The sequence below is a fragment of the Solanum verrucosum genome, unplaced genomic scaffold (assembly GCF_900185275.1).
Source record: "Solanum verrucosum unplaced genomic scaffold, falcon-dt-bn FXZP01000051.1, whole genome shotgun sequence".
Lineage (NCBI taxonomy): Eukaryota > Viridiplantae > Streptophyta > Magnoliopsida > Solanales > Solanaceae > Solanum > Solanum verrucosum.
The window spans coordinates 2,734,586-2,747,203 of record NW_026020110.1 but is presented as its reverse complement, the minus strand read 5'-3'; the positions used below and the strand labels follow the sequence as shown (position 1 = coordinate 2,747,203).

Sequence of the window (12,618 nt, the reverse complement as noted above, 5' to 3'; positions counted from 1 at the left end):
GTAGCGGAGGTTATGGAAAAACAGGATAGCGGTCCTATATTACTTCAGTTGAAAGGTACAGTTCATCATCAAAGAGTAGAGGTTTTCTCCCAAGGGGGAGATGGTATACTTTGTAACCAGGGTCGGTTATGTGTTCCAAATGTGAGTGAGTTGAGGTAGCAGATCCTTACAGAAGCCCATAATTCTAGGTATTCTATTAATTCGGGTGCCACTAAGATGTATCGTGATCTACGGGAAGTCTATTAGTGGAACGGTATGAAGAGGGACTTCGCAGATTTTATGGCTAAGTTTCCTAACTGTCAGTAGGTTAAAGTAGAACATCAGAAACCAGGAGGTGTGACTCAAGAGATGAACATTCCCACGTGGAAGTGGGAAGTGATAAACATGGACTTCATTACGAGTTTACCTCGTACTCGCAGACAATATGACTCCATTTGGGTGATAGTGGACAGAGTCATAAGTCAGCTCACTTTTTGGCTATCAAGACTACAGATTCAGCGGAGGACTACGCCGAACTCTACATCAATGAGATAGTCAGGTTGTATGGGTTTCCCTTGTCTATCATCTCAGATAAAGGTTTTCAATTTACATCTCATTTCTAGAAATCATTTCAGAAAGGTCTTGGTACTCAGGTCAATCTCAGTACATCATTTCATCCGCAAATGGATGGTCAAGCAGAGCGTACTATTCAGACCTTGGAGGACATGTTGAGAGCTTGCATGATCGATTTCAAGGATAATTGAGATGATCACCTACCTCTCATAGAGTTTGCCTATAATAATAGCTTCCATTCCAGTATCCAGATTGCCCCGTATGAGGCACTATATGAGTGTAGATACAGGTCTCTGGTTGGTTGGTTTAAAGTAGGTAAATCAGCCTTGATTGGGCTATATTCGCTTCATGAGGCTATGGAAAAAGTTCAGCTCATCAAAGATAGACTAAAGACAGCTCAGAGTCGTTAGAAGTCTCATACAGATGTGAGGAGAAGGAATTTAGGGTTTGAAATCGATGATCGGGTTTTCATGAAGGTGTCACCCATGAAGGGGGTGATGAGATTTTGCAAGAAAGGAAAGCTCAGTCCCAGATATGTAGGTCCTTACAAAATCCTAAAATGGGTTGGTAATATGGCTTATGAGTTAGAGTTGCCAGTAGAACTAGCATCGGTTCATCCAGTCTTCCACATTTCCTTGTTGAAGAAGTGTGTGGGTGATCCGGAATCGATAATACCTTTAAAGAGTGCGGTTGTGAAAGATAGCCACATTTATGAAGAGGTTCCAATTGAAATTCTTGACTGTCAAGTTCGCAGGTTGAGAAATAAGAAAGTCGTTTTAGTAAATGTTTCATGGAGAAGTCAGTCATCATAGGGAGCTACTAAGGAAGTAGAAACAACCATGAGAGCCAAGTACCCTCACCTCTTCCCTTCTGATTCAGTTTCAGCTTGAGGTAATAGTTCCTCTCCAATCTCTCAATCTACTATTGTGTAACTCAGACTCAATATCAGTTCCCTCAATTATCCTTACATTTCAGCATATTTGCATGTTTATGGAACTCAGTTCAATTAGATATCAGTTTCTAGTACTTAGTGGTAGGGATTGCAACTCTTTCCCTCCATATTCAGCTTGTTTAGTCTTCATTCAAGGATGAATGTTCCCAAAGGGAAGATAATGTAACACCTCGGGTCCCGGGGAGATGAGACCTACAACCATGGTCCACGGTCCATAGGTGGGGTCCCGTTATTGGGGTCCAAGATTTAACGGTCTTTAATCCCACCCATAGCCGACCAATACGGTCTGTGGTTAGACTTACGGACCGTAGGTCTGTCCGTTGGTAAGGGTCGACAGTTATTTGGAAAGAAATGTCTTTTGGGTCAACTTCAAATGGTCATATCTTTTAACACAAAATGAATTAGATGGCCCATGACCTATCAAATTAAAGATAATTGAGTCCTCTTTCCAACGCCATCGAGTTTGCTAAAATCCAAGCTCGTAGTAAAAAGTTATGCTCATTTTAGTAGAGCCCTATTGGGAAGGGCCACAACCACGACCCAATTGACGGGCAGTGGTTCAAACGACGGCCTGTCAGTTCCCTTATGAGTGGAACTTCGTCAGCTTTAAGTCAGGGTTGTTTTTGTATTTTCCCATATGCGTTGGGCACTTAACTACGTCGTTTGATGCTTAATCTACGTCGTTTTACTCAATATAAGCCTAATAACCTAGTCATACATACCCAGAACCCTCATTCTTCAAAAATCACTCAACTTAGAGCAAAAAGAAGAGGAAAAGTCGTCAGTTTCTTCCAAGAACAAGCAGAGGTGCTCTTCGAAGTACAGCCCCGGAATCTAAAGGACTTCTCCGTAGATTTCGTCACTAGGTATGTAGGATTTCACTAGTGAGTTCCTTTCACCCATTAGATCCCTAGAATTCAGTTAGTTCTTCATATTCTCATAAACTGCTCAGACATAGGGTTTCTAGATTTTCAAGATTTATTGTGATTATGGTTCCTTTGATCTAAATAATTTGTTTCTTGATAATTTAGTATAATTCCATGCATAGCACTCAGAACCCTAGCTTGTGTAAATTTATCCTAGTTCATGAATTATACTTGCTAGGTCAACTAGACAGAAATTCATGCTTGAGATTTCGAATGTTATATTCTCAGTATATAAATGTTGCATTCTTAGTTAGCATGTCAATTTTGAGCTATTCAGTATTTAGTGCATTTTAGCTTTGTGAATATTCAGTTGGGAGTAGACTTAGCATCGAGTTGGACTAGGGTTCAGCGTACCCTTAAAGTCCTAGAACTACGTGCAACGTAGGTTCAGAAGCTTTCTCTGCTGGGCATCAATTTTAGTGATCACGCCACAGTCATGCCTTTATACCCATGGCAAGATATATTGGGTCCTCTCGATGGGGCGTATACATCGGACTTCACGTTTAGCTCACATGGTTTATGTCGATTAATAGTAGCTCTCACAGTCAGACTCTTATTGCATTGACCAGGTTGTCAACATTTACTTCAGTATACAGTTCAATATGTTATCTGGATGATTAGTACTTGGTCATTGCATCCAGTTTATCTTTCAGTTATACTTTAGTAAATATATGTATCCTTGTTCAGATTATATCATTGCTTAGTTATGCATTGTTCAACTTATATACTTTGTTCAGCTTAGCATATCTATATCTTGCATGCTTAGTACATTCCAAGTACTGACGCATACTTTGCGCTACATCATTTCATGATGTAGGTTCGGTCACTTAGCATCTAGATCACCCTTAGATCGATTCTCGATTCAACTCCAGCAGCTTCAGTGGTGAGTCCTCATACTTCGAGGCCAATAGATGCTTTCTATTTTAGTCTTTATTTATTTCCAGTTTTGTTAGAGTTAGTTGGGGCATGCCCAGCAACTCGACTCAGTTAGAGGCTTTTCAGACATAGTAGTAGATTCAGCTCGAGTTGTTAAGTGTTGTTTCAATCAGTATTAAACTCTTATTTTATTTTATATTCAGACTAGTTGGGTTTTCCCCACTTTCAGATATCCAATGCTTTAGCTTCCGCATAATACATGTTTTACTTAGTTATTCTCAATATGCTTGATATATGCCAGACTCAGGGTTAGCTTAGGGTCACTCGTGATCCTAGGTATCGTGTTACGTTTAGGGGGTAGCCATGGGGCGTGACATATCTTAACTCGACAGATACATGTATTCAAGAAATTGACAAAGAAAGATACATGTTTAATTAAGGAATGTAACTAAAATGATTAATTTAAGGAGGAAATCACTCATTTAACAGTTTTTAAGTATATCTAGTCTAATATAGAACCCACATCCTCTTTTAACACAAAACCAGTCAACTATTTTGTCTTCTTTACTACTAACTCCGGTGAATTGGAGAAGCGAAAGATACACCATAACTTTTTCCCTCTTCATATCTCAAGATCTTATTCTCTTATCCTTTTCTTCCGGGCTAAATATACATAACTAAATTTTCCTCTTCTAAGAGGCTTTCTAATATTAAAATCGTTGAGATTTCAGCTCTTTTTATTCACCACCACCATACCTTCCGATGAACCCTACAAATATTGTAATCCTAATCAATCCAATTTACAGAACTGAAAATGTAAGCAAAAGATAAAAATACACATGTTTTTATTGAATAAACTTCAAGCATAAAATTTTTAGAATCTTATAATTATGGTCATTATATCAAAAATTAAATAACAAAGTGTATCAAAGTCAATCAATCCATTTTGTTCTATAATATGCAAAAAAAAATAAAAATCGTCTGAATACCTTAGTTCATAGTCATAAATCCTTCTTTAATACTCATTAATTAATGTTTCACCTAAAAACTTACACACGTCTGTTTTGAATGCCTATTAATTAAATTGAAATGGGGGGGGGGGGGGGGGAGAGTATCACAACGATAATAAAAAAAACAAAATTTTAAAAAAAATGAGAGCTAGAGAGATGAAGAGGGGAAAGGGTTGTATTGAATCACTAGTTGCTCTCGGGTCCAGCGAAGCTAGAAGCTCCTTGATGGAGTAGTGAAAAAGATAAAGAGCAACTTTCACATATAGCAATTTAAAAATCATGTTTGTATGTTATAATTATAATTTGCATAATTGCGCTCCATAGCAAATTTTATATTTGCTATGGAGCTTTTGATTTGTATAATTCGCTAGAAACATTCAATTTTATACAAATTGTTCAATTTTGTATAAATTCATTTATACATTGTAATTTGTATATAAGATCTGTATTTGTATAATTGTAAGTGTATAGAACAAAAATATATGTATTTGTATTTGTATATACACTTTTCTCTCGCTTTATACAAACACAAACACATTTTATACCGAAATGTATAAAATGACTAATTGTATACTGAAAATGGTTAATTGTATACCGAATCAGATGGCAAAAAAAAGGGATGTACGAATTACAATCAAAATAAACTATGGCTATAGCAGTTTATTTGAATTAATAGTTTGCTATTTCATACAATTTTCCCAAAAGGGCTGACTAATTTTGAGTTAAAAGGGGATGCGGATTTTAATTCGGGTGTTTTTTTTTTAAATTTGGATGAGTTTCACATTGAGTAGTTTAATTAATGGAGTGATCATATCATAATTAATTACCTGTAAAAAGTGGTATATCAAAATCAGTTATATTTTCCGTTAATAAATAATGACATGAATGAATACTTTGTCTTCTTGCAAGAGGTATAGATAAATCCAACTTTAAAAGAATGAGATAGATGAATTTTTTTCTCAAAGTTCGATAACATTTTTTAGTGTTTTCTGATTCCTCAAAAGTAGTAATGATATCTCTCTTCTCTATAATTGTCATAATCTGTGTAGTCAAATGCACACATTCATGAAGCCATTAGAGAGAATAGAAAGCTTGAAGAAGAAGATATTTTGTGGAATGATTTATGTTACTTCATTCAGCTCAACTGAGCATTATTTATACATGAACGAAAGTAGCATTTTCTCTAACCGACTAACTACTTTGTAACAACTAATATGACAACTAGAATTACTAAATTAATACTAACTAATTTAGTTGGCTAACTAACTATCAGTAACAACTCACTTTATACAGCATGCCTATCTACAACTACCATTGATCAACATATATTTCAATACTCCCCCTCAAGCTGGAGGGTCAAGAATGTTATACACTCCAAGCTTGCCAAGCATGTGTATGTTGAATGCTAGTGAGACTCTTAGTTAGTAAGTCAGCCTGATGTTCCTTAGTATTCACATAGACAACCTTGACTGGGCTTTCTTTGATCTTGTCCCTAATAAAATGACAGTCAATCTCAATGTGCTTCGTCCTCTCATGAAAGATAGGGTTCTCAGCAATTTGAATTGCTGATTTGCTGTCACTGAAAATATAGATTGGTGTATTAATCTGCACACTTAATTCTTGAAACAACCCCTTTAGCCAAGTCAGTTCTGCCACAGTTGCAACTAGACTTCTATACTCGGTTTTTGCTGAGTTTCTAGTTACTGTTTGTTGTTTCTTAGATTTCCAGGAGACAATAAGTTTCCAAATTTGACAGCAAAACCAGTAACAGACCTTCTGGTGTTTGGACAAGAAGCCCAATCAGAATCACACCAACAAGTGAGTTGTTGAGTGACTCCAGATTGTAATAGTATGCCCTGTCCTGGTGAATTCTTCAGATACTTTATTGTCCTCAATGCAGCCTCCCAGTGTGATCTCTTTGGCATCTGCATAAATTGCCATAAGGTTTGAACTGAGAAACAAATATCAAGTCTTGTTATAGTCACATAAAGTAACTTTTCAATCAGCCTCTGATATGCATTGGCATCAGACAGTAGTTCATCTCTTGTGCTATTGGTTGCCTCATCAAACTCCCTTGTTGTGAGTTTTCGATTGACTTCTAAAAGAGTAATTGTTGGCTTTGATCCACTCAGTCCCATTTCAGAACTGAGTTCCAACACATACTTCCTTTGATTCAATAGTACACCTCTTGTAGACTTCATGATTTCAATTCCAAGGAAATATTTCAGCTCTCCTAAGTCCTTCATCTTGAACTTGTGATTTAGAATCTGTTTTGCCTTCTCAATCAGAGTGATGTTACTACCAGTGATCAGTAAGTCATCAACATATACAAGCACAATGACAATATCAGTTTGTTCCTTCATAATGAATAAGGAATAATCATGATTGCTTTGTGAAAAACCTGCATGCACCAGTGCTTCTGTTAGTTTAATATTCCACTGTCTTGAGGCTTGTTTCAAGCCATACAATGACTTCAGCAGTTTACACACTCTTGTCTCCCCTGCCTTCTAAATCCTTCTGGCATCTTCATGTATACCTCTTCTTCAAGATCACCTTGAAGGAAGGCATTATGTGCATCCATCTGAAACATATTCCAACCTTTAGAAGCAGCTAAGGCTATAATAGATCTCACTGTTACCATTTTTGCTATAGGAGAGAAAGTGTCATGGTAATCTAATCATTCTCTTTGACTGTAACCTTTTGCCACCAGCCTTGCCTTAAATCTTTCCACATCACCACTTGCTTTATATTTGATTTTGTAAATCCACTTAGATCCCACTGTGTTCTTTCCTGCTAGCTGTGTTACAATTTCTCATGTTTTGTTTTCTTTTAAGGCTAGTACCTCTTGCTTCATGGCCTCTATCCACCTTAGGTCTTTTGCAGCCTCTTGAAATCTCTGTGGTTCTACTAATTTAGAGACTTTGGTTAAGTAGCACTGGTATTTAGGGGATGTTTTCTCATAAGAGATATAATTTCCCATAGGGTACAAACTGATGCTTCCCTTTTTCCAGACAGCATAGTCTTTCATCCATATGGGCTCCTTCATAAGTCTATGGGATTTTCTGATGTATGGTGCAGTTGGTTGCTCAACAGGATGAGCATCAACAGTCACCTAAGCTTGAGCTTCAATCATAGCATTGTCATATGTATCATCATCCACAAACACATGCTCAACTGTCATAACATCAGTATCTTGTGTGTTATTAGCCACAAGTTCTTGACTAGCTATGCCATGTATAGCAACATCTTGAGTTTCTAGGATTACAGCTCCACCAGACTCAATAGGCTCTGCAGGTTCTACACTTACATGATCATTGGGAACAGTTGTTAGAGGAGAAAATTGTACCAACTCATGTTCAACCAGCATGTGATTCTCTTGTGTGACTGCAGATATTTTGTTCCTGAAAGGAAATGTGGTTTCTCTGAATTGAACATCCCTGCTAACAAAGAAAAAATTAGTATTGAGGTCCAACAATAAATATCCTTTTATGTCTCAGAGTATCCCATAAAAATGACCTCCCTTGCTCTTTCTGCAAACTTGTCATGCTTGACTAAGTTTGTAGCATAGCAGAGGCAACCAAATACTCTTAGATGATCAATGTGATTCTTCATCTTGTACAGAACTTCATAGGGAGTATGGCCTTGCAACACAATGGATGGAAGTCTATTTATGAGATACACTGTAGCCTTCACACATAGACCCCAGTATCTTATGGGAATATCAGCTTGGAACCTCAAAGCTCTAGCTGTGTCCAAGATCTGTTTGTGTTTTCTTTCAACCCTGCCATTTTGTTGTGGTGTATGTACACAACTACTTTGGTGCACAATCCCATGTTGGTTCAACAACTCATTACATTTGGAATTAAAAAATTCAGTGCCATTAGCTGACCTTATGACTTTGATAGCAGCATCAAATTGAGTTTTTATCATAGACAAAAAATCTTGTAATACTACTATGACATCTGACTTGAATTGCAACAAGAATACCCAAGTAAATCTGCTATGATCATCAACAATAGTAAGGAAATAAGATTTCTTATTAAGAGTAGCAGTTTTATAAGGTCCCCAAAGGTCTAAATGTACAAGTTGGAATGGAAATTCATTACATGAGTCACTAGTTGAGAACTTCAATCTAGATTGTTTAGCCGTTGGACATATTGAACAATTTTCATGTACTAGCCTATTACATTTGCCTTTTATTACTGCTGTATGTATCCATTTCATGACTGACAAAGATGGATGCCCAAGTATGATAGCTTCCAGAAGTAGTATCCATTGTTGCTGTCATATTTATTCCTGTAGAGTACTTGTTTATTTGTTTCATGTGTCTCTCACCTCCTGATCTGAAGATGTACAAGCCACATTTCTCCTTACCAATCCCCCTCACCTTGCCACTGAATAGATCCTGAAATACACAGAAATCAGGAAAGAAGGAAACAGAACATGATAGTTTCTTGGTAAACCTAGAAACTAACAATAGGTTGAATCTAAAGTCAGGTACAAATAGGAATTCCTTATAACTGACTCATCAAACACATTTGTCTCTCCTATGTGTGTGATATCAACCTTACCACCTATAGGCAAGTATATTTTGTCATTGCTGGAGTTTTCTACTTCCTCATATTTCAACAGGTTTTCTAAACTAGCTGTAATGTGGTGAGTAGCCCCAGAGTCAACTATCCATTCACTATGTGGAATGTATGAATGAAAACATGTGATAGTACCTGATGAATTTGTTGCCTGTTGGCCATCTGCAAAATCCTTGCTCAACATATGCAAGATTTGTTGATACTGTGTTTCAGTGAAGTATTGGCCATTTGCATCTCCTGAGGCCTTTCCTCTAGTGAAGTGACTATCATGGATGCTTGTTCCAGCAGAGTGCCTACACCATATGCATTATTCACATGTGCAAAAGGTTGAGTGTTATATTTACCATTGACAAAAAGTTGATTCTAAGGATGTGACTGGTTGTTAGCATTTTGATTTCCACTTCCTCCTCTAGAGTTGTATCGGCCTCTAGGTTTGAAAGCATCAGGATAACCAATTATCTTCCAGCATTGCTCCTTTGTATGACCTCTCATATGACAATGTTCACATCTCAGAATAGGCCTCTTTCCTCTGTACCCTGGATCTCTACCAGCTTGTAATATAGTAGGATCATGAAGTCTATCCTAACCAGTTACGACCTGATGACAACTGATTGTCCTTTCACTTTCATCCTCATAAATCATAGCATATGCATGCTTGGCTTACAGTGGGAGCTATAGATTTCATAAGAATTTGCCTTCGAGTTTGATCAAAAGAGTCATTCAAACCATTCAAAAATTGAAGTAACCTCTGGTCTTGTAGATGATCATCATATTCTTTGGATTTTGGGCAGTCACATTTAGGAGTTGAAATTATAGTGTTGTATTCATCCCAGAGCTCTTTGTGTTTCGAGTAATAAGTAGAAACAGAGTTCGTACCTTGTGTATGATTGGTGATTTCTCGATGCAATTGGAAAACTCTTACTCGATTGATTTTGTTGAATCGTTCCTTCAGATCCTCCCAAACAGCACTGGCACTTGATCCGTATACGATTCCACTTAACAAATGCTTCGAAACAGAATTCATGATCCATGAGTGCACTATTGCATCACATTTCTCCCACGCATCAGCCAAAGTATCCTGAAACTTCTCCATGCTGCAGGTTCCATTGACAAATCCCAATTTGCCTTTTCAAATGAGAGCAATCCTCATCGATCTGCTCCAAAAGTTGTAGTTCTCAGTTCCAGTTAGCTAGATAGGAATAAGCATTGAACCAGGAGTGTTTGATGGCTGTAAGAAAAACGGGTGTTTGTGATCGATGTGTTCTTCAAGGTCTCCCATGTCAGCTTCAAATTCCCAGATATGAATAAAGGATCGAGTTTGCGAAAGCGAATTAGAGCTCAAGGCTCTGATACCATGTCATAATATGTGTAGTCGAATGCACACATTCATGAAGCCATTAGAGAGAATAGAAAGCTTGAAGAAGAAGATATTTTGTGGAATGATTTCTGTTACTTCATTCAGCTCAACTGAGCATTATTTATACATGAACGAAAGTAACATTTTCTCTAACCGACTAACTACTTTGTAACAACTAATATGACAGCTGGAATTACTAAATTAGTACTAACTAATTTAGTTGGCTAACTAGCTATCAGTAACAACTCACTTTATACAGCATGCCTATCTACAAGTACCATTGATCAACATATATTTCAATAATAATCTTTGTCAATACTAATATTTTTCTTCTAACTTTATTATTTTAATAACAATATTATTCTTTTTTAAAAAATATTCTTTTGAGAAAGTTGAAAATAAAATAGGAATTAAATAAAAGAGAGAAGAGTTTTTTGACATTGCACTAGGGTAGGAAAATTAATGTAACCATACAAATTTCTTGAGAAAAAGGATATTTCTCATAAGATGTTTTAACGCAACCCAATAACTGCGGCGGCACAGCGTTGAATCTATCACGATCACCGCCACTCTAAGGCAACGATTGACCCTTTTCTTCTCCGTTAGGAACATCACAACCTCTGTCGATCTGGGGAAAGGGATTCTCCGATTTTACAGTAAGTTCGTTTTTTTCTCTACTGTTTCGTTTTTTAATTCAATTTGCTTGATGAATTGATATTTATATTTTGTTTGTGATTTTGGAGATGGATGGTAACAAAGATGAGGCTTTGAAATGCTTAAAAATAGCGCAAACTTCGATTGAATCTGGAAATCGTGAACGGGCGTTGAAATTCTTGAACAAAGCTCGTCGTTTAGATCCATCGCTTGAAATTGATGATTTATTGTCTCAAGCTGATGCTTTTCAATCGAAAAATAGTGTATCCAACTCTCCCTCTAGCTCATCTATACCCTCCGAGTCCGAAAGTAGTTGTACTCGTCGGAGAGTTTCTTCGTATACCGAGGAGCAAGTTACAATTGTTAGGGAGATCAAGAGGAAGAAGGATTATTACGATATCTTAGGGTTGGAGAAAAGATCTAGTGTTGAGGATGTGAGGAAATCTTATAGGAAGCTGTCTTTAAAAGTTCATCCTGATAAGAACAAGGCTCCGGGGGCGGAAGAGGCGTTTAAGATGGTGTCTAAGGCGTTTCAGTGTTTGAGTGATGAGGAGAGAAGGAGAACATATGACTCTGTTGGCTCTGAGGAGCCTGTTTATACGAGGCGTCCTACTACACATCATCATGCTACTGGATTTCGATTTAGTGATGACGTTGATGCTGAAGAGATATTTAGGAATTTCTTCTTTGGCGGTATGAATCCGGCAACAACTACTCATTTTAGCTTTGGCACTGGAATGGGAATGGGAGGAAATCAGGGATCAAAGTCCTTATTCAAGACTTTGATTCAATTGTTGCCTGTCATATTGATCTTGTTGGTCAACTTTCTACCTTCATCAGACCCAGTTTATTTATTTTCAAGGTCTTATCCATATGATCTTCGCCTGGCTACGCAAAGGGGTGTCAACTACTATGTCAAGTCTGGGAAATTTGAACAGGAGTATCCTGTTAATACCCCAATGCGTTCCGCCCTTGAAGAAAAAATCGACAATGATTATTTCTCAATTCTATCTCACAACTGCAGGCTTGAGCGACAACAACTTCATTGGGGTTATCAACGACAAACACCAAATTGTGATACACTGAAGCAGTTCCAAGCTGCAGCTTGATTTACTGATGAAAGGGTGCAGTTTCCTCCTTGTGATATCTTACTCCCAAAATAAATTTAGTATTGGATTTTAGATTGACAATCATATGCAGTTTGGTCCCTTTTATTTAATTCCTCTCCACACGAGGACATATTTATAGATGACTTAGTGAACTTGCCAATCTTGTTTGCATTGTTTGATAATTGCTGTGTTATAATTGCAGAACATATGCTAGTTTATGTCACATTCTGTTATAAACTCTACTGGATAGTAATTCACTTTCAGACCACTGGTGCTTCGTTTGCTGTATTAAATTACTACTACAATCATGATTGGAGATCCACTTCTTCTTTTATTTGGATAAATATGATTGAAGGTTGAGTTATTTAAGTTCAGGAATGAATGTCATATCTTTGTGGACAACTAGCTCAACTCATTTTAAAGTTTTTTGGTATATTGTCGATAAGGTAGTTAACAGATTCGGTATGGTGTATGGTGCCTGCTGCTATCTTTTGGTGCGTCTGGAATGAAAGGAATCTTTTGATGGGATTTCAATTCCTAACCACATTCTTAAATCCAACTGTTTAGTCTTCTTATATAGCTGGTTCAACCAG

At 37.2% G+C, this 12,618-nt stretch overlaps 3 protein-coding genes across 3 annotated transcripts; 1 reads left to right on the top strand and 2 right to left on the bottom strand.

Annotated features, from left to right (window-relative positions):
* Positions 1-6,016: 6,016 nt before the first annotated feature.
* Positions 6,017-6,957, bottom strand: LOC125825371 (uncharacterized mitochondrial protein AtMg00810-like). The gene is made up of 2 exons (XM_049504711.1): positions 6,853-6,957; positions 6,017-6,673 (listed from the first exon to the last, which is right to left on the bottom strand). The coding sequence occupies exons 1-2, from the start codon at positions 6,955-6,957 to the stop codon at positions 6,017-6,019; spliced, it is 762 nt and encodes a 253-aa protein (XP_049360668.1).
* Positions 6,958-7,428: 471 nt separating this feature from the next.
* LOC125825370 (uncharacterized) lies at positions 7,429-9,998 on the bottom strand. The gene is made up of 6 exons (XM_049504710.1): positions 9,570-9,998; positions 9,282-9,487; positions 8,883-9,198; positions 8,520-8,721; positions 7,855-8,389; positions 7,429-7,753 (listed from the first exon to the last, which is right to left on the bottom strand). Exons 1-6 carry the CDS (start codon positions 9,996-9,998, stop codon positions 7,429-7,431), a joined length of 2,013 nt encoding a protein of 670 aa, XP_049360667.1.
* Positions 9,999-10,698: 700 nt separating this feature from the next.
* LOC125825332 (chaperone protein dnaJ 49-like) lies at positions 10,699-12,369 on the top strand. The gene is made up of 2 exons (XM_049504678.1): positions 10,699-10,918; positions 11,006-12,369. Exon 2 carries the CDS (start codon positions 11,006-11,008, stop codon positions 12,023-12,025), a length of 1,020 nt encoding a protein of 339 aa, XP_049360635.1. The 5' UTR covers positions 10,699-10,918; the 3' UTR covers positions 12,026-12,369.
* The last annotated feature ends 249 nt before the right edge of the window (positions 12,370-12,618 follow it).

What these genes read in the sequence shown, in the direction of transcription:
- LOC125825371 (XM_049504711.1), bottom strand. Translation starts at nt 6,957, where the DNA reads ATGGTAACAGTGAGATCTATTATAGCCTTAGCTGCTTCTAAAGGTTGG. An exon ending in AAGGTGATCTTGAAGAAGAG is followed by an intron (nt 6,674 to 6,852) that starts GTATACATGAAG and finishes TTCATTATGAAG; the next exon opens with GAACAAACTGATATTGTCAT.
- LOC125825370 (XM_049504710.1), bottom strand. Translation starts at nt 9,998, where the DNA reads ATGGAGAAGTTTCAGGATACTTTGGCTGATGCGTGGGAGAAATGTGAT. An exon ending in ACTTGCCTATAGGTGGTAAG is followed by an intron (nt 8,722 to 8,882) that starts GTTGATATCACA and finishes TGTGTATTTCAG; the next exon opens with GATCTATTCAGTGGCAAGGT. An exon ending in TGAAATGGATACATACAGCA is followed by an intron (nt 8,390 to 8,519) that starts GTAATAAAAGGC and finishes TTGTACATTTAG; the next exon opens with ACCTTTGGGGACCTTATAAA.
- LOC125825332 (XM_049504678.1), top strand. Translation starts at nt 11,006, where the DNA reads ATGGATGGTAACAAAGATGAGGCTTTGAAATGCTTAAAAATAGCGCAA.